This window comes from Tympanuchus pallidicinctus, unplaced genomic scaffold, assembly GCF_026119805.1.
Source record: "Tympanuchus pallidicinctus isolate F22 unplaced genomic scaffold, pur_lepc_1.0 scaffold4, whole genome shotgun sequence".
Lineage (NCBI taxonomy): Eukaryota > Metazoa > Chordata > Aves > Galliformes > Phasianidae > Tympanuchus > Tympanuchus pallidicinctus.
The window spans coordinates 37,281,741-37,302,106 of record NW_026294758.1 but is presented as its reverse complement, the minus strand read 5'-3'; the positions used below and the strand labels follow the sequence as shown (position 1 = coordinate 37,302,106).

The 20,366-nt window shown below is 40.1% G+C and overlaps 1 protein-coding gene across 5 annotated transcripts; it reads left to right on the top strand.

Moving 5' to 3' along the window:
- Positions 1 to 3,792: 3,792 nt before the first annotated feature.
- On the top strand, positions 3,793 to 15,769 carry GCNT1 (glucosaminyl (N-acetyl) transferase 1). Of its 5 annotated transcripts, XM_052700776.1 has the most exons (5): positions 3,800 to 3,926; positions 8,987 to 9,115; positions 12,419 to 12,574; positions 12,809 to 12,949; positions 13,358 to 15,769. In XM_052700776.1, the coding sequence occupies exon 5, from the start codon at positions 13,496 to 13,498 to the stop codon at positions 14,774 to 14,776; it is 1,281 nt and encodes a 426-aa protein (XP_052556736.1). In that variant the 5' UTR covers positions 3,800 to 3,926; positions 8,987 to 9,115; positions 12,419 to 12,574; positions 12,809 to 12,949; positions 13,358 to 13,495; the 3' UTR covers positions 14,777 to 15,769. The 5 variants fall into 5 exon arrangements, with proteins under 5 accessions (XP_052556734.1, XP_052556736.1, XP_052556735.1 ...); XM_052700775.1 differs by lacking the exon at positions 12,419 to 12,574; XM_052700774.1 differs by lacking the exons at positions 8,987 to 9,115; positions 12,419 to 12,574 and having other exon boundaries at positions 3,793 to 3,926.
- The last annotated feature ends 4,597 nt before the right edge of the window (positions 15,770 to 20,366 follow it).

The window sequence follows — 20,366 nt, the reverse complement described above, 5'->3', positions numbered from 1 at the left end:
GGTAGAATAAGTCATCTTGTTTCCAGCAGGACGAGTTTTGGTCACTTTGGTGACAACTGGAATGTGATCCCCACAAGCCTTTCCCTCATATTTTCACTCCCTGCTGAGGAGGAGAATGAGAGTAGCTGGGTAAACTGGCAGCCTGCCAGGATGAGAGAGGTACAGGAGAGGCACTTGTTTGTTGTACCACCACTGTGCTGCAAGAAGAGGCTCCTGATTACCTAACGTAGCCATTCTATAGCCATTTTCAGCAACTCAAGGCAGCAATTCACTTCATTCCTATTTTTGATTCTGTAATTAGTACTAACTGCTAGCCATCTTGGGAGAAGTTTTTTCTAGGCTGCATTGATCAACCAGTGCAGGCCTGGTTTACTCATATTAAAATTATTTTACACTCACCTGGTAAAGTTGAATCTCAGAAAGTATGACTTTCAACAAACAAACAAACAAACAGAAAACAGCACGATGAGTAATTTTAAAGATTACTTCTAACGTGTATCACAGGAATTCAGAAGAAGTAAACATGACCTACCCTTCTTAGCTCTAGCCACGAGCAACATTCATATCTGCAAATGGGCACTCATCCATGCCAGAAGACACTTTGTTCCAAAGAGAGCTGCTACAATGGGCTTCAGACAGGCTTTTTAAAGGGTGATAAGAATGGGATCTTCCTTCTGTTGCACAGCAGTGTTAAAGTGGATTTTTTTTTATTATTCATTTTTGGGCGTTTTTTTTTTTGTTGTTGTTGTTGTGTTATTGTTGTTTTGTTTTGTTTGCAGGAATGGTCAGCTTCTTCAGACTTTTTATTGCCACACAGGTACTTCTGGCACCACTCTTTTGACTTAACAGCGGCTCAGCTTTTGAGGTTTTATTCAAATTGAAGATCAGGTTCTTCCTCCTCCCCCCACTCAGACACACAGCAAACGGTGGAGAGAATCTAGGCAAGTATGTTTTCTCCCATACACTTTAAGACAGAGTAGAATGCCAGTAGAAAAGACAACACAAATTTCTGCACAGTAGCAAGTCTTTCCTTGTGGAAGGTTAATGCAGTAAAAGTAATTTTTACGTCCTTTAAAGCAGGATTCGAAAAATGAGGTTAGGATCCTCTACCTTTCTGAGGTAAGACACTAGGATCTGATGCCTTCCTAGTTAGATATGAACTTCCACTAAATAAATAAATAAATAAATAAATAACAATGATTAGAGACAAAAATCTGGACAAGTGCCTTTTGAAAATGCTGGAGGAGAAGCTATTACTGTTACAAAAATTTAAACTGATGTCTGACTTTTTAGAAAGCTCTACTCCTTTAAAGCTGATGAAATGGAAAAAATACATGAATAAGCAGTAATTGCTAGGCTTAAAAAAACACTTTACAGCTCAAACTTTTGACAGAGCATGAAAGAAGAACAAAGCTTGTAAGACAACATTTTATATTCTTTATGGAATTTATTCCAAGAAAAAAAAAAACCTATAAGCCTAGAGGTAGATGCCAAATGACAGATGAGATACTAATATCAATTTAGAGTATTCATACTTATGAGACAGATGTCCTCTTAGAAAATACATATTTAAGCTATACTCTCCTTAACCATAACTACAAAAATTCAGCAAGGCACAGAAAACTCTGCTCTTGAAACTTAATTTTTCATATCCTTGTTCTCACTGAATAGCAAAATATTACCATGGCTATCAAATACTCACATGTAAATGGAATTAATGCAAACAAGTCAAGATTTACAACAAAAAGTTACATTTTTAATTCCCACATTTTTGACCTGTTTGTTTTTTTTTTTTTTCCACTTTTGCTTTTATTTTGTCACCCTTTTCATTGTTTCATTTAATTCCCTAAGCAATAGTTCCACAAATTCCAATTACATCTCTTTCTTCCTTATACTTTATTTTATTTCACAGCTGCCATGGAGTCACACCTCTCAGGAGTCTATCCCATAGCAGGAGTGTGTCTTGTGCATCATCAACCATGCATTCCAACCTGAAAAACCAGGTGCAAACACACTTCATCCATTTTATTTTAGGATCAGATGACAGAAACTATACATGAAAGAAACCATAAACAAAACACATGCATTGCAATTTCACAAAGCATCAATAAACAAATGACGAGTCTCTGCCAGAATGGCTAAGGATTAGCTTTCCTAATCATGTCAGTCTACTCTCCAGCTGTGCAAAACTTGGAGAATAACCTGCTTTGAACTTCAGGTATTTATCTTAAATAACTGCTTTCAATAACGACTTAAATGCTTTCTTCCCTTCTATTAGAAGTTTGTTTCAGAAGGTACTTTCTGTTACAGCAATGATATATATAATCTCTGGTTTATTTTGGTCCTACACACCTCTTTGCTTCTGCATTTGTGTGAGTAATGAGGCAAAGGAAGTGAAAAATGATGAATGAAAACTTTTGCTTCCAGGGATTACCTGTAACAAGACCTGTTCACCCTCATGAATCTAAAAGTTCAATTACTCATACTGCAGCACCACTGCAGTGTTGCTTTGCAGACGCTGGAACAAAAGAGCAATACTTATTTACTCTATAGCTTCTCTCATTACTCCAACTTAAATACCTGCATGCAGAACCAACAAGATAAGAGAGTCATCAGCTGTAATCACAGACTGTTACTGTCCTTGGGGGAAAAAAAAAAAAAAAAAAAAAAAGACTCTTGTCTCCTTACCTCCAGATTTCTCACTCCCTTGGGAATCTCTGTCACCACTGGGTTTCCTGAGATAAGACCTTTAAACATTGCCCTCCATCAGAAGTCCATCAATTACAGACACACTAGAAGGGTAACCTTTTTTCCCCATCTGTCAGGAGAAGGGAAGAACTGCCAAATCAGCACATAGTTACACACAACTTCTCAACCCAGGTGGCACAAACACAACAAAAAAATTATTGAGAAGATGAAGAGGCAGATTTTAGGCCTAGCAGCATGTTCCCAGACCTCTGACCTCTCCGACCATCTGCAGCAACAATTTTCTCTTCACCTATTGCTGTTTCCTAGTGCCAACTTGGAAATCAAATCTCAGTTTCTGGTTAGTTGACCCTGCTTACAGCGCAGATGTGACAAAAGAGACCTTTCAGGCATGCCTCGATCTGCCAGGCCTCAGAGCTCTGCAGGTAATGCTGATCTGTAGAGATTCCTAGGATTCTTTAGTACTGCACTGTGAGCTGCTGCAGGATGCAGCCTTTGGGTTTGTTTTTTTTTTTTAGTGGGGAAGAAGTAACTGAATTTCCTGTTTTCTTATTAAGAAGTCCTTGCATGGCTTATGATGCATTAAGAAGTTTAATCTGAAATCAACCTTCATATTTCACAGCTCTCCAAACCCTGTTAAATACATTTATCTTCAGGCAGACATCTGACTGCACAAACTAATCCAAGTTTTCCTTGCTCTAGACGCAGCGTGTCTAGACAAGACACGCTTGCTGCAGTTTTGGAACTGGCTACCCCAGCCAGGCGGGTCTCCTTCTATCCCAGCCCCACTCCCCTCTCTGCACCGCGCTCCCGCTGATCTCGTCGCCGCCCCGGCTGTCCAGACCGAGCCCCGCTCAGCACGGCAGGACGTGGCCGGCAGCCGCACCCAGCGCAGACCGCGGAGCCGCAGACCATTACTGGCGCGACCGGACGGCAGACTCCTAATGTGGAGCCGACACGGGCAGGGGAAGCCCGGCGTAAAAAGTACAAAATCCGCTGCGAGGGGGCAGCTCGGAACCGTCGGGGAGAGCCAGCCAGGGGGCGGGCGGGCGTCATGGAGAGCCGTGCCGAGCGGTTGTGAGGGGAGGTGTTGCAGGGGGCGGTGCGGGGCGGCACGGCGCTGCTGGCCGCTGGGCAAGCGCAGGGCTGCGGGACCGCCGTCGGGCCGCCGCTCACGGACGACACGGAGCCGCGCCTGGAGCGCGGCAGCAGCAGCGCAGGTGGGTGAGTGGGAGGGCGGCAGTGGCGCGGGGCGAGCGGAGGAAACCGGCGGTTCCAGAGCGCTGCTCGCAGCCCCGAGATGTCCGGGGATACCCGGGCAGGTGCGGCTCTAGAGGGCAGGAGAGGCGCAGCTGTTGTGTGCACTGCTCATCATTGTGCTCCTCTCTCCTTTCTTCCCCTCATTTTTCTTTCTTCTCTTCTTCTTTCTTTTCTTCTCCTCTGGCTACTTTTTTTCCTTTTTTCTTTTTTCTCTTTTCTTTTACTTTTTTTTTTTTTTTTTTTTTTTTTTTTTTTCTGTTATTTCATTAACTTCTTCCTTTCTCTTTCTTGCTTTCTTTTTCTTTTCTTTGTGGACTCCTCTGCTCATCTCTGTTATTTTCTTTCATTTCTGCTTTTTTTTTTTTTTTTTTTTTTCTCCTCTTTCAGTGTTTCTGTCGTCCCCCCTCTGCCTTTTCCCCTGGCATTGCATGCAAGGCTGGCCCCACCATTGGATGCAGAGCAACCCAAACCAGGCTGCTGGCCTCGGAGTGCTGGGTTGGCATCAAATCTGTTCCCGGGGACAAGGCACATCTCATGCTCTTGAGTTGCAATCCTAAGATGTGGTTTTTCTTAATTTGCTGAAACTAGGAAAACGCTGAAGAAACATGATTTATTTATTTATTTCAGAACAGCAAATCTGTTTAGAAGGTTGTAAATAGTTTTCTGTGATCCACTTTGGGTGGGAGAGCTTAGAAGTCTGACAGGAGGCTCAGTTGAGTCTGGCATTTTGCCCCTTTCAGTGCTGCTCAGAAAAGTAGACTTCTTTGTGGGAAAGAGGAGTGGCAGCAGCAAGGAATTGCCATTTCGGAGCCTGAATTTTTAAATTTCTTTTTTCACGGATTATGATGTAGGTGACCTCAGAGCTGGCAGATGACAGCCCTCGGGAGTCAGAATAAGAGGAGTCTAACATTTCAGGCTTTCGACTTCAACTTGAAAATTGTTGAGAAAAATAATGCAATATTAGGAGCTCAGCTAGGAGCTCAGTTACAGTGGTACACTGTAGGTATATACATTGGAAAATAATACTCTTTTGATCCTCCCTGTGATTTACAACTCTGCCTACAGTAAACATCAGTAAGCTGCATTAATCTCCTCCATATGAATCTGAATTGTCTGGGGCAGTACTTCTTTCCTGAAGCTATAAGAGCCAAAACTTTCTTAAAAAATGTGAATACCTTTGCCAAGTCTGTACTCTTTTTCTAAACTTCAGTGAAATGCACAGGAGAATATATATGGTAAAGATCCACAGTCTGCTCTGCTGAAAATATAACAATTTGCTGAGCAAAATTCTGCTCTCTGTCTTTTGCTGTCATGGAAAAGCTGCTACTAGTTTTGTGAAGAGATTTATTTCTGTTTTGCTGATAATGTTCTCCTGGCTTTCCTTTGAAGCCCAACACAAAGTAGTAATTTCTCCACTTAAGTTTGTTCAGAACTTCCTGAGAAAGCGTTGTAAAATATAGTTTGTTGTGTTTTTATCTTTTTGTATATTCTTGCAATGGAGTCTACTGTCTGGTCCAAAGACCAGTATCTGGTCTTTGACAAAAAAGAATTGCACTCTTTATCTGTGTTCTTGTGTAGAGTTCGTTCAGGTCAGATTAAACTCATCTCACCTGAAGTGAACAGTGGGGGAAGAAAAAGCATGTAGTACTTTTATAGTTGTGGACTAAAACCAGGAAATGCTATTTTGTTGACTTGCACAATAGAGTTAAACCTGTGTACCAGAGCGTGATGCTGATCCATATTAGTGCTGTAACTATCAGAGATCTCTTATTAGCAAGGGACACTGTTGTTTCTGGTACCTCTAGTGAAATTTAACTGTAGGCATGCCTATATTGCCTTTGGAACAGAGCTGAAATCTCCTTTGAATTATATTTTGAGGTGTTTTTGAGGAAGGATGAAAGTACTCAGAAGTTTGATAACTTCTTCCCTCCCCTTTCAGATTCAGGCTAGGTTTGACAGGTAGTAATGCCTTCCCAGTAACTGCATCTGCCAGTTTGCTCCATCCTGAAATGCAGCATTTTCACAAGGCAGCCATTAGCAGGCACTGTAGTTGGGCACAAGGACTGCAGACCTGCTCAGCTGCTGGTAAAATTATAGCTCCTGCTTCAAGGTGAAAAATGGAAAAATATATACCTATGCAATTCACTTCAAGGCAGCCAGCGCAGAGCACAACACAGTTCCACAGTGTGTTAAACTGGGCAGTATTACTTTAAAAAATTTTTGATGGTTTTTTGTTGAGATTTGTGAGTGTACCATGTCAGCTACCTTGAGGTAAAACATATTTTTGTCTCCAGTGTTAACAGTCTTAAACTCACTAAAAGTCTTTGTGATAGTGGCTTTCCTTTGTTTAGTTCTACTCTGTGAACACATATGGGAATCAGACTTAGAACTCAGTTCTGGACAAGATGTGCATGACAAGAGAAAGCTTACCAAAAATTACATTTTTTCTACACCATTTCACACACTAAGTGTCTATTTGTGTGGGTCTTACTGTTTTCTGTTTATTTTAAGGGGACATTTTTACAGTGCCAGGTGCCTGACATTTGAACATAAAATCTCAAAGTAACTGTGGTTTTGAATTTATTTTCACTATTTTTTTTTTCAAATTATTTTATTTTCCTGGGAAGCAGTTCTCTGCTTCCATTTACTCTCAGTATTCAGTGTCTGGGTAGGTGTAGCAATGTCTGTAAAGCTGCCTTCTAAGCTAAAAAACACTAGGTTTTTTTCTAAATAAAATAAATGGTTTTGTTTTGTTTTGTTTTTCTTACAAGTATCTCTGGAAAAAAAAGTCCTGGTTTTGTGGAGTGTTGTTAATGAGCAGACTCTGTACCCACATGCATCCGCACTGCTGTCAGGGCATGACTTCCAGATTTCAGGTCTTATCCCACAGTCTGACCCAAACACTCTGCTTCTGACCAGTGCCCATAAGACTGACAACTAATGGAATAAACATGTGACTGTTCATTCAATTTAAGGGCATATCTACATTTAAGGTTGCATTGCTTGCTACCATGGAAACTCTGAGTAAACTGTGTCTCCACTGTGTGTAGCACATCTCTTCCAATAACCCCACATCTACACAGTCTGTCTTTGTGCTTGTGCATGTTGGTGTTCATGCAAGCTGCTTATTGTTTTAAAAATCACTTCCTCCTCAGAGCAAGTGCTCTGCATAGCTGAGTCTGAATGGAAGCAGGTTAATTGTGAAAAACAGCTCGCAGGGCATGCATACTTTGGTATGGATGGTATGCCCTGTGAAAACTCAAGGGCTTTTCAGTAAGTCCATGCCCAGTGGAGAACCTGCTGAAGTGTCACGGACTAGTTGCGTAGTTTCTGTTGGACTGACCTTTGAGGTCTTTTCCAACCATCATCATTGTGCTCCACCTTGGATGCTGCTTGAGTGGGAGAAGTGAAGGGCTGGATGACACTGCTTCCATACTGTTCCGATGGGCAACTCACTTCTCTTTGTATCTCCTTCCCCTCCCACTGAAGCAAAAAAAGGAAAAAATTAGTCAGTTCTGCCCCTGACTTCCCCACCCTTCAAAAGCATTACTAGTTTTGTGGCCCATCCCAACCACCACTTAAGAAATGGGTGTACTCAGCACTACATTTTCCACTCAGCTTACTTCAATAGGTTTCCACAAAAATAAGAACTCCAGACTGTTATGACTGCACTTAAGATTGTAGTGAAGTTGCCAGAAAAATTTCAAGCACCTGAAGTAAAGCTTGGATGGAAAGCTAACCTATCTGTGGACATAAACTAGAGGCACCTGTCATGTTTGTGCTTCTGAGATCTCTAAAGAGCTGTGTGCCAGGAACAACTGAATCTATGTCACTGAAGCAACTACAGGTGGGGAAGCACTCACGTCTGCTTCCTCTGGCTGTTTTTAGAGGAAGGAAAACAGGGGAAGTGGAGAGGGGCAGTGAGGTACGTTCTAGCTCAGTGGCCTGGGAAAGCAGTGACAGGCACTAAGGCCTTATGGATGGATGCATAACACCAGCGAGGTCTTGTGTGCCCTACGTGTAGCTGATTTTGGTCTGTGGTGCTACCCAAATCTTAGCTCCTTCCTGTCACACCTCAAGTGCCCCAAACTAAAATCTTACCCTCTCCTTAGACCCTTCCTGAGCTTCTGGTGCTGGTACTGGCTCACAGTGTGTTTTGGAGCCTTCTGTTTCACTGCTTAGTTGATGTTTAGCATCTTGCTTCAACAGTTTCTCTACTGCTGTAAGCAAAATCTGAGGTGCCAAAGTCACAAGCCATTTAATTCTTTGTCCCTGTGCCACCAAATCCTGTCATCAAGGGAAGGGTCTGTATACCATTCCATAGCAAATCCTACTTGCTTTTTTTAAAATCCAAAAAACAGTAATAACTGTAAGCATAAAAATATGTATTAATATCTTAAATACAAAAAATATATATAGTTAGCATATGGTTTCACTTTCTTTTCTAAGCCTTATTAAACTGGTTGTGGAGAAGGAGGCCCTGTGTGTGATGCAGGAGAACTGACAATCTGTGTGCTGTGTCATTGGTCAGCAGCAAGGCTTAGCAATGCAGTGCTTAACAAAGCCACACACACTCTTACACTCCCTTGAGGGGGAAGCAGAATGGTGCCCTTGTGTGGACCTACATTTTGCTTGTTTTCCGGAGTAGTAAATGTGTGTAACTGCTGTTAGAAAAATGATGAAGATAGGAGCCTAAGGACAGTAATTGGGCAAAATGAATACTCCCCAAGGGTGATACCAGCCTAATGTGAAGGCAGCTCTTGCTTTTAACCTAGTTTAGGGAAAGACAAGCCTCCTACTCTCAGTCTTATTATCAGTCCAAACATGGAAGCCCGAGGCCAAACCAGGAGACTGAGTTTGCAGGTGTTGTGATCATATAGATCTCTGAAACCCCGTTGTTAAGGGAGGCTTTTCCAAACACCCTTTTCCAGGTCTTGTGTACTGTGTTTCTTTGCTCCTCCTTAACTCCCTCCCCCCTTTTTAAGGATGCAGTTTCACAGTAAACTTGTTACTTCATCAGGTGTGCAGCTGAGGTGTGGTTCTTCTTCATTCCTCCCTGCATTGATGTTCTCCTGAGGTGGGGGCAGGCTGGGCTGTCGAGATCGTTGGGCCCCACCAGTAGGCAGCTGAAACTTGCTCGTGCATCAAGGTGAGTGAGGAGCTGCTGGGTGTGGGTGGCCTGTATAGTAAAGGCAGGAAGGGAACTGCTCCTTACTCCAGAAGCTGTTTATGTCAGACGATTCCCACTGTGAGACCACAGCCAAAGGGGTCTGTTGTGCTGGCAGCAGAGGGCTGGGATCGCTGTTGCTTGACTCAGACTTGGCTTCTCCGGGGCTGCTGGCAGGGCTGGCGTAACATCACAGTGCTCTTTACCACCACAGAACGCCCCTTGCACAAGTGCTGCCACACAGTGCAGGTACCATGGTCATACTAGCAGTTCTGCCATTACCTGCTGCAGATCCAAGCCAACAGTCTGCATAAAATGTCCAAATGAGCTTCTGTTGTCCCTCAGAGCTGAGCTGTAATCTTGTTAAGGGTGGTTAGGTTGGTTCTTGAGATGTAGGGGAAAGGGTGGGGTTGGTGGTTTTTTTTTATTATTGAAGACTTACATTTCTTGTTGGATTTTATGTTTGCTTTTAAGGATGGGTGAAGATATACTTATCTGAAATCACTTGCTGAGTAGGGCTAAAAGAGCGCTGTTCCCTCCTGTCTGTGGCTGCAGCCTTTCCTAAGTGAGTCTTTTCACTTGCGCAAACACCCATGCAGTCTCTTTCTGACTTGTTTCAGTCAGTAATGCTGGTTGTCTTAGCAGTTATATAGTAACCAGGTAAACACATCACTAACAAAGCCAGATCTTTTTTTTTACAGTAGCACCTTTACAGTAATATAAAAATGTGATCTAGACTTACTCTTCCCAAAATGTCTCCCAGACTGGCAGGGAACGAGTACTTGTTTCACAGATGAGCAGATGCAGCTGATCCAAGCTATGTGCCCTCGCAGAACAGGTGTCAGAAGAGAAGACCAAAACTAAGCACAGTAATCTCTCTTCCCAAATGCCTGTGTAAATGTCCAATAGTCTGTACTAAATACCAAGCTGTAAATACCTGGTGCATTCTGTTTAGTCATATTCTACTCTCTCTTTGTGGCTCTGAAGATAACTGTGGCAGGAAGAAGTGATGCAGGCAGCTAACCGCACCTTTCTACCAACTGCTCCAGCACTAGCAACTGTTGTAAGTTTCTGTTTTGAATGACTGCCTACATCAAAAACGCGATCTCTAATGAGGAGTAAATGTAGAACATTGAAGTGGGTCAAGTCCATAAGAGAGACTAAATCCTGGGTGAGAGCACACCCAAAGCTTCAGTGTGAAGCCTTTTATATGTGGCTTTGCAAACCTCCTGCTCTTTCCAGTGCAAAGTTGTGTCTCTGGCAATGTGTTCTTCACTGTGCAGAGTAAAGCTGTCCAGAGAAGTGAAGAAGGTGGTAAACATTTGTCAAATGTAGTTTGAAACCAGTTTAGGGAGTATTCTAGGCTTGTGAATCTTTCTAAAACAGAAAAACAAAACAACAACAAAAAAATTCTAAAATAGATTTAGGTGATAAATTAGGTGACAGGTCACAAATCTTTCCTAGCCCTGTAAAGGTCAGTATTTACAAAGAATATGCCAGAGTTTAGTACTATTTAGTGAGGAATTGCAAGCATAAACAAAAAAAAAAGTTCATTGTTAAGTCTGTTCTGTGGCAGCAGTGTGTCTGTGAGAGAAATTTGACTGTAGGGGAAAAACTCCACCTAAAAATAAGAGCTCTGTTAACCTGTAAACATTTACAGATCTCTCTCTCTGGTGTAAAAGAAATGCAGATTTCCATTATTTTGAGCTCAAAACAAATGAGGAATTGCATCCAGTTTGGTATAGATGACCATTCTGAAACAGGTTATTTACGTTGTATTCAGTTGTGTAAGGAGCTTTTCATAGTAAGCTTTATTCTTCAGAAGTTCTTAGGAGGTGGAGACCACAATGGTAGCTTTCAGTTAAGGCTCTGGCTCCCTGCATCGTATAGAATTGGGGAGGAGGGGCAAACCATATACACCATGTTACTTGATAATGCTCGTGTTCCTACGTACACTGAGAATACAATAAAGTAGCAACCCTAACTCTCATTCTAAAGAAACAAATTCCAGCTTCTGACAGCTAAAAATTCACAGTTAAAAATGAGGCATTTTTATAACTTGGTAAGCGTAGAACAGTAGTTTAAGGCTAACCAATATTACAAGCTTCACCTTAAGGAAATACATTCTTGATAGAGATTATGAAGACAACGGCATAGTTGGTTTCCTTCCTTTATTAATTTCATTTGTTATGAATATTATTTTTGTTAGATCAGATCTACCAGTCAGAACTGGAAGAATGTCAAGGAAATAAGTATGTAGGAGGTTATAAGGCACGTTAAAAGTTACTCTAAACTGCCTGATGCTAGATCACAATTTAAATGTGGTAATTGTGGAATTCCCCCCCACAGCCGGTTGGTTTTTTTTTTGCTTGTTTTTGTTTAATTAAAATTCAAAGTGTGAGACCAATTACTTAGACAGTACCACTGCACAGTTTCATCTGCAATTGTACGCACGTTTACTTAGCTACTTACATTAAGAGTTTAAATTTTAGTTCTTCCAGCCTGACATCAGTATGCACCTAAGACAGACTTGGAACAAACATCTGCCTTTCTGGTTATAGTACTGCCTGAAAATTTTGCTGATCCCTACTGCTGTACTATACATTTGTGTAGTGAGATCACCCTCCAGCCACCTTCTCCACCTGGATTTATTCCCCCAGTCAGTTTGCAGAGTGGGCACAACAGTGGACCCAAAACATAGTGTATCCCAGTGGCACCATTGCTGTCAAAAATCTTCATAATATCGGATCTCAAATTTTTACACATACATTTTGAGTTAAAATCAAATTGAGATCCATAGTTTGAGAATTAAAAGCTAAAGTAATACTGAGGTACCATAAGGAAAAGAGGAAAAAAAAGAAAGATCTTATGCTGAACCTATAGTAAAGCTGCGAAGGACATACAGTTCACTCTTAAACAAATGTTCTTATCAATTATTTTGGGAAGTGATTACTCTTAGAGCTGGACAAAAAAGTCATAGCACAAAAAAATGTACTGAAAGTAATAAAAATGAAAGGAGCTATGTGTTTCTCCAATTCAGGGATGTGGTGAACTCTCTGACTTGCGGACTGAAATGTTGGAAGATGTTTGCTATATGTTATACTGCTTTTTGCAACTACAGCTTAGTTTGAAATTCATACCTGCACTGGATTATTCAGACAATGAATTTGTAATCAGAAATGACGTTTGTGTAGCAGTGTAAATTGTTTAAGAATTTCCTGGCTTTGAGCAGTCTTTGAAGTGATATTTAGAAAAAAAAATAATTCTAGTCCTTTAACACTTCAGTATTGCAGTAGTGCAACCTTCAAAAGATGCTGACAGAATGAAAGTATTTCAACACTGTGTGAACAGAAGCAGGACCAGAAAAATAACTTATTGTCTCTAAGTGAAGATGAAGATAGGATTGGCAAGTCATAAATCTTGATGAAACTCAGCCTTGTGGTATGTTTCAACATCAAAAGCAACAGCTGAATAGTAAAAATGGAGAGTGTCTAGACAATGGTAATGCAGTACTGCAGTACTAAGAGAGGCAGGGGCTTAACACAAATCAGCTTTAGAATGAGCAGTAACTACTGCCTTTTTACCTTGAAAAAGTGCTTCAGCAGTTCAGCTACAGCACCTTTCACAAAGGTGAGGAACTCTGCTTTACTAATTTCTTTCTCCTCTTTTCATCAGCTCTTTCCTAATAGCATTTCTAAGATTAAGGATGTTGAAGAGAGTGCACCTCGTGTAAAAGTCTTGAAAGTCTTGTGTGACTGTCTCCCCACTGAGGAGAAGGATCATCAGTAGCATTCAGTAGCATCTAGGAAGTTAGTGGTAAGTTAAAGTTCTGATGCAATCTGTGTCACTGCTGAACTAGATATAAAATGCTCTTGTCTAATTCTGAAGATGAATTAACATCAAGTGCTTGCTATGCCAATAACAAATCTGACTTACTGACCTTAATTTTGTCAGATGAAGTCAAACGTGTTTCTGTTCTCTGTCAGAACTTTTTGTCTGTATCCTTAGTGCTACAGCTGATAAAAGATAGGAAATAACGTACCAGCTGTATTTTCCCTCTTTTCCACTTTTATTGAAAAAAAAAAAATTCTCATTTTCAGCAAAATATTTTTATTTGAAATATTTGCTCTTTACAGTCTGTTAATAGCAATGCCATTATTATCCCTTTGTCTTCTAAAGAAATCTTAGCAACGGCAGTGATTATGATATTTCATTTTATTTTAGGACTTTTCCTTCCATCTCCTTGACAAATGCTCCAAGTTCCCAAAAACCATGAACTGTTTTTTCTGACGTTGTTGAGGCTTACACAAGCAGAGTGGAGGGCAATTTTTTTTAGTTCTGCAAAGCCACCTGGTATTTGAAATGCTGAAAAGGAAACTACGTTTTTTCCACAACTTACGATTCAGACTTTTCTTGGGTCTAACTCTGATTTTAGTAATCATTTCGGTTTTGAAAGTTAACCAGAAAACAAACTTCTTAAATCGAAGACATCTTGAGCTGACTAAGGAGGACCCTATTGGCGACATTAACTGCACCAAGGTACTGGAGGGTGATGTAGAAGAAATTCAAAAGGTAAAGCTTGAGACCTTATCAATGTCGTTTAAGAAACGTCCCAAGCTAACTACCAATGACTATATTAACATGACAACAGACTGTGCCTCTTTCATCAAGATGAGGAAATACATTATGGAACCTCTCAGCAATGAAGAAGCAGAATTTCCAATTGCTTACTCAATAGTGGTTTATCACAAAATAGAGATGCTTGACAGACTTCTGAGATCAATCTATGCTCCTCAGAATTTTTACTGTATCCATGTTGATAGAAAATCTCCAGAATCTTTTTTTACAGCTGTGAAAGGAATAGTCTCCTGTTTTGATAATGTCTTTATATCCAGCCAGTTAGAGAGTGTTGTATATGCTTCATGGAGCAGGGTACAGGCAGATATTAATTGCATGAAAGATCTCTTTAGAAGAAGTTCAAACTGGAAATATCTAATAAACCTCTGTGGCATGGACTTTCCTATAAAGACCAACCAGGAAATAGTAGAGAAATTAAAAGCCCTTAAAGGCGAAAACAGCTTGGAAACAGAAAAAATGCCTGTTTATAAAGAAGTAAGGTGGAAAAAACACTATGAGATTGTTGATGGTAAAGTGAAAAACACAGGTATAGACAAACAACTACCGCCTCTCAATACTCCAATTTTTTCTGGTAGTGCCTATTTTGTAGTTAGCAGAAGATTTGTAGAATACGTATTAGAAAATAGCAAAATCCTCAAATTTATTGAGTGGGCAAAAGACACTTACAGTCCTGATGAGTACTTATGGGCAACGATTCAGAGAATCCCCGACGTCCCAGGCGCTGTTTCTTCTAATGAGAAGTATGACGTTTCTGATATGAATGCACTGGCTAGGTTTGTCAAGTGGCAGTACTTCGAAGGAGATGTGTCTAAAGGTGCACCCTACCCACCGTGCAGTGGAGTTCATGTTCGCTCTGTCTGTGTGTTTGGTGTAGGAGACCTGAACTGGATGCTGCGAAACCACCACTTCTTTGCTAATAAGTTTGATACTGATGTTGATCCTTTTGCGGTGAAGTGTTTGGAAGAATATTTGCGACACAAAGCTTTGAATCTGCAAAAGAACTGAAATGCTGCATGCTCCAGTTGTGAAACGCAGGACCAAAGAACATACAGCTGTAAATTTTTGCAGTCAACGCTGGTGGTGATGGTGGTGGTGGTGATGATGGGAATGATGATTATCGCTACATTGGTATGGTGATAATGTGGCCCTTCTTTGTGTGCTGACAAGGAGGAAAGAAGACAGAAGCCTCAGATGAAGATGAGAATGCCTTGTGTTGCATGCTAGGGCTTGGAACTTGGATACAAAATCACAGACAGTAGAGTTTGGAAGCTCAACTAATTTGAATATTTATTATCTCAATATAATTATTGGGCTTCCTGGGTAAAACTATTTGTTGAACGTGTGGAAAGTGTTCATGATTATTTCTGAGTTGCTGGTATTTTGCTTTTTTGTTGCTGTTGTTTGTTTGTTTGTTTGTTTTCTCAAGAATGTAATGCTCGCTGAAAAGGAGAAGTGAGGAGAAATAGGGGAAAGCAGCAGCTGGCCTGCATGAAGTTCATGTTGAGTGCTGGAAGATCTCAGGAACTTAACAATGAATTGATTTGAAAATTAAACAAAAGGGGATATACCAAAGCCAAAGGTCATCATTTAACTTAAATATGAATGCTGCAGTTCTGCAATATGTAATTTTGAGTCCTTCTGGAAATCTTCAGCAAGAAAATTAAGGACTTGTATTTCTATTTTTGTAACAAGATCTTGCTTTTGTACTCTTAAGCCCTCCCTGGTAATGTGATAAGAAGTTTATATATTAGTTCCTTGTTGTATCTTCTCAGGGAAACTTCAGTTTTGTGCCTGATAAGAGTTGGAATTTTACACTTACTGTATCACGAGCCTTGCTTTTGGAACTAGAATGATTCAGATAGTCATTCTCAAAAACTTAAAAGAATTGCAGCAATGTCTAAATGTTACTGATTCAACTGCTGATTTCTACATTCTGTTAACTTCAAGTTGCATTCCAGACAACTTTAACACTAGGTGTGAAAAAATAAAGTTATTTTTCTGAATGATGTTGTCTCTTCCTACAAGTAAATTCCTGCAAAAAGCATTGCCAAAAACTCTAATCATGAAGAGCTATGTTATCTTTGCTATAAGCTGCAGTGGAGGCAAGTCCTACCTTTCCCACATCCATTCATTCATGTATCCATGATTATATAAATTTATCTGGTGCAGATGTTACATATTCTTTTGTTTGCTTGCTTATTTATTTATTTCTACTTCACTTATTTCTTTTGGTAGAGTAGAAAGGAGGAAATCTGTAAGAGCTTCAGATTAGTTCCCTACAGGGCTTAGCTACTACAAACAGTACCGAAGCATGGCAACCAGTGAACAGGACAGCATGAGAAATGGTGCTATTGCTTATTTCTTTCCATAGACTTCTAGTTCGTCATGCATGATTACTGTCAGGTATACTATCTGATCCTGGAATTTATTATTAGCACTACCAAGTGACATAGCAGACACCGCATCTTTTTGTTGTTTGTGTTTCTTGGATTGCTGTGAAGGCAGTATAAGTTTCTCACAAACGTAGTTTGTCATGAAGTTTCTTCTGGGAAATATTTAGGTGCGAACAGGATGAGCAGCTTAGCAGCTTACCCTTTGATCATATAAGCTCTTAAGGGCGCTACAGATTCAATCTTAAATGAGGCCTTTTCTTTTCCACCCCATCTTTAAAACCACCTGAAAGCTGTTCAGGAAGAGTTCAGAGACGCTCCCGTGGTGCATAATTACCTGGTGCATGTAATTGTGGCCTGGGAGATGAGCACAGGAGGGAAATACCCTGTGGTAACCCAAATTGTCTTCCCCAACTTTTGGCTTTCAAACAAGAATGGTCTTAACAGGCAGCAGTACTTCACCACCTTTGCACAAGCTACAGCAAGGAGGAACTTCACTGTGCAGTCATGGGAAATGTTAGGAAATTTCATTTTCAACTCATTTTTTTTTTAAAGAATTTCTACCTAAAGACAAACTGTATAAATAGCTTTTATGACACTGTGGCTCATAGTTCAAAAATGATGGAAAAGATGATAGTGAAGTTCCCAGCACAGCATGGATGTATTTAATTGCTTGAAATCCTCCAGACATCAGCTTGTTCACTTGTTGCAGTGTGTTTTGCATATACTAACGTGTATAATACAATACCTATCTTCTAACAATGCTGCTACTGTAGATGGTGCAGATTGTACTTGATTAGGTACTCCAAGCATTACTATTTGGACAGAGTCAAGAGAGATCCTGTGTATACTCATGGTGTGGTCTGTTCTATACAGAAGGAAAAATGCAAGAACTGCTCAGCGTTTAGCATGAATTCTCCAGTACAGAGAATTCTTTTTTTCTCCTGGGGAACGTAAACCACAAAAACAACCACTCTCAAACTAAACTGTAGAAGGGAAGCTCCAATTTAGTAGATTTTAGGCGATGTAAGGAGTACCCAGATGAACAGTCGTTGAAGAAATATATGCCTTTCTCAAATTCTCTTATTGTGTCTTTCAATTTTCCATTCCTGATTTTTCCAGAACAGCTTAGTGAACTGGGGGTAGTGCTCTGGTTCAGCCATAAAAATGGAACAAGCCCCAATCCCAAATTTCTATCTAAGCATTTTGGGTGGCCTCATCAATAGCAAATTTGTTGCTTTACACATACAGTTAAGTAATTGTGGTAACCAAATATCCTTATTCCTAGGAGTCACTAAGCCAAAAATTTTCAAGCTCAAAGGCTGATTTTGTTCCAGAAACATAATTACTTATGCTTTCATCCAAAACCTCCTTCCTGTGTTATGTTTGGTTTGACAGGAAGGATGTGTTTGGTTGCCTGACTGCTGCCTAGTTAGCACATCAGAAGGTGACAGGAAAACTTTGAGCTGAACAGTGCAGTTATGATCAAATTAACCACCAGATTGCCATGACTTGGTGCATTTTTAAGTGGCATGACGAATAACAATAGCTGCCTGGACTATAACATATAACTGCAATGCATATGCATTAGAAAATGAAAAAGAAAGAAGAGGTTGTCCCTTGCATTGTACTGATAAGGATATAATCCCTTCCTCTAGATGCAGTGCTGCTACAAGCTCAGAATGGCAACAATAAAAATAATGAACGTGATTCAAGATTTCCTCGCAATATTTCACAGTTTCCCAATAATAGTTTATTTTAATCTTAAAAAATTAGTAGTGGATTACTTAGTCACTTATAGAATACACTGAAGTCCAAGTAGTAGTGAGGATCTCCTCAGTCAGTTGAAATTTTAGAAACTGTATTACGTAGAATGGCTTTCCACTAATTAGCAATACCAGCCATTCTCAGCTTAAAATTTCAGAAATCTAGTAGCTAATTTTCTTCTCAAATTAACTTCCTTTCATTTGGCTAACAGAGCTTAACATGAAGAAGTTAAGAACACAACCAAACACTTGAAGTCCAGGTGAGGTATTTTAATTTTTTTTTTCCCCAAGCACATGTTGTGAAGGAAAAAAAAAAAAAGAAAAAAAAAAAGAAAAAAAAAGATTACACTGAAAAATATTCAGCTAGGAACAGCATGTCAAGAAGCAGATATTATCTTAAAAATTTCTGTACTATACTCCAAGAGACAGGATGTTTGAACTCCTTCTGACAGACACTGATCTAATTATTCTTTCTTAAAATAATTTATTTTAGATCTGTGAACCAGGTTCTACTGGGAGATCCAGTCATGCATTAGTAATAACATCAGGTACTGACCTTAGCCTTTTTCTCTTGTTAAGATAAGCAGTAATTCAGAAATTATAGCAGAAGAAAATGTTTAATTATTACAGTCTGTCTAGTGATACCGATATTAATTTGCCTGAAGCAATCCCTTTTATCTCCCTTCCTTTCAATCAACTTTGCTGCATGTCTGGGTGGGGAGCAGAAGTTACCATATGACTTCTAAGTTTTTTACTGCATTGTACTGACTGATGTCTGATAGAAATGGAAAGCTGTGGCTCAGTATCAGTGGTTGTAAGTTAGTTCTTAATTTGGCACTGGTTATCTGGATTGCACTAGTGGTGCTGGAAAGACAGACTTCTCAGTGTTGATGTGACATTTCTTTGGCATGGAAGACTAACACTATAGGACTGCCCACCACCTCTGTGTAGGTAATACTCTTAACCTTTTCAAACAGTGGGTTACAGTAATTAGATCACTACCTGTGCCAGGCTCTTGAACCTTGATAAACTGTTAGAACCACTGGATTATCAGGACGATGTTGTAATACCTTCTCCACAAGAAGGAGTGCAAACTCCTTAACCTGGAGTTAAATCCCAGCCACTATTCTTGCCTGTTCGTACCTTCTGCAAAAATCAGCAGACCTGCTGCTGACCACACACCAGCGCTTGCTGGCCAATTGCCCCCCTGCCTGCATGGGGCTTCTGAGCCCAAAAGGAGGCAGTGAGCTCATCTGTTCTGCACCAGGCAGTGCTGCCCAAGCTACCTGCACAGCATGTCTGCATTGCGCTTGGGCAGAGCAAAGAGATGCTTGTTAGAAATAATGTCACGTTCTTATAGTCCTTGCATCCTGACACATTCAATTCCCATTGCTACAGGGGAGGTTTGTTTCTACACCATAGTAAACTCCAAACCTACTTTGGGGTGCTGAGACCAGAACTAATTATCTCTTTGGTGCTCATGGCCCCATAGCCACTCCTTCACAAGAACCGGACAACAAATCTACAACACACAAAATGGAAGAATTCAGAAAAAATAAAAATAAAAATATAATATCCAGACTGCGCAGCTCAGGTACAGCTGAACAAGGTACAAGGAGAAGTGAAGCTCAGATGGGGTTACAGAGCCTACTTGAGGCTTACTGCTTTGGGATTTGTGTTTTTTTTTTTAACTCCAGCTTCCCATCCCTTAAGTCACAGTGGGACCTAGGTTGAAAATAAGATACAAAGTACTTTTTAATCACACGCTGTCAGAAGAATCTGTTACTGGATTTTCTGTCAAAATTTATTTCACAATATGCACTGAATCTTTTATTAAAAAACAAAACAAACAAACAACAAGAAAAAAATAAACCATTAAAGTAATTACAGCAGTCAGACACACAGGGAAAATAAAAGATGTTTTCTTCTACCAGCTGAAATCTTTCTCGGTTCCTCCAAATCAGCAAAACTTGAAAACATACAATTCTTTCCTTTATGAATTCAAAATAAGAACTACTACATACATCATGTTTTTTGATAAATTTACTTAATGTTAATATTGATAACCTGACATTCAGGATAAAATAGCAAGTTGAATTGTGAATGTAGATTGTATTTTATCATTTAGAAACAGTTCTCACTATTTTAACATGACACTTTGAACATATTTTCCAGGTTCAGTAGGATCTTCCATAAGAAGCAAAGAAAGAGGAATGTTTTCAATTGAATACAGTCACTTTTGCCTTATTGTTTAACAGAGGGGCATAATCAATCGCTTATTTAGGGGAAGGATGGGCAGAATCATTTCTGTGTTTCTACCTGATCCAGGTTTTAATTTCTCGGTGGATGTGGTATTGAAGCCAAACTAGTGAAGAGAAAATGGGACCTAGAGAATGGATTGGATCATGTATTTCAGCTGTGACACTGATTTCAGCTGGC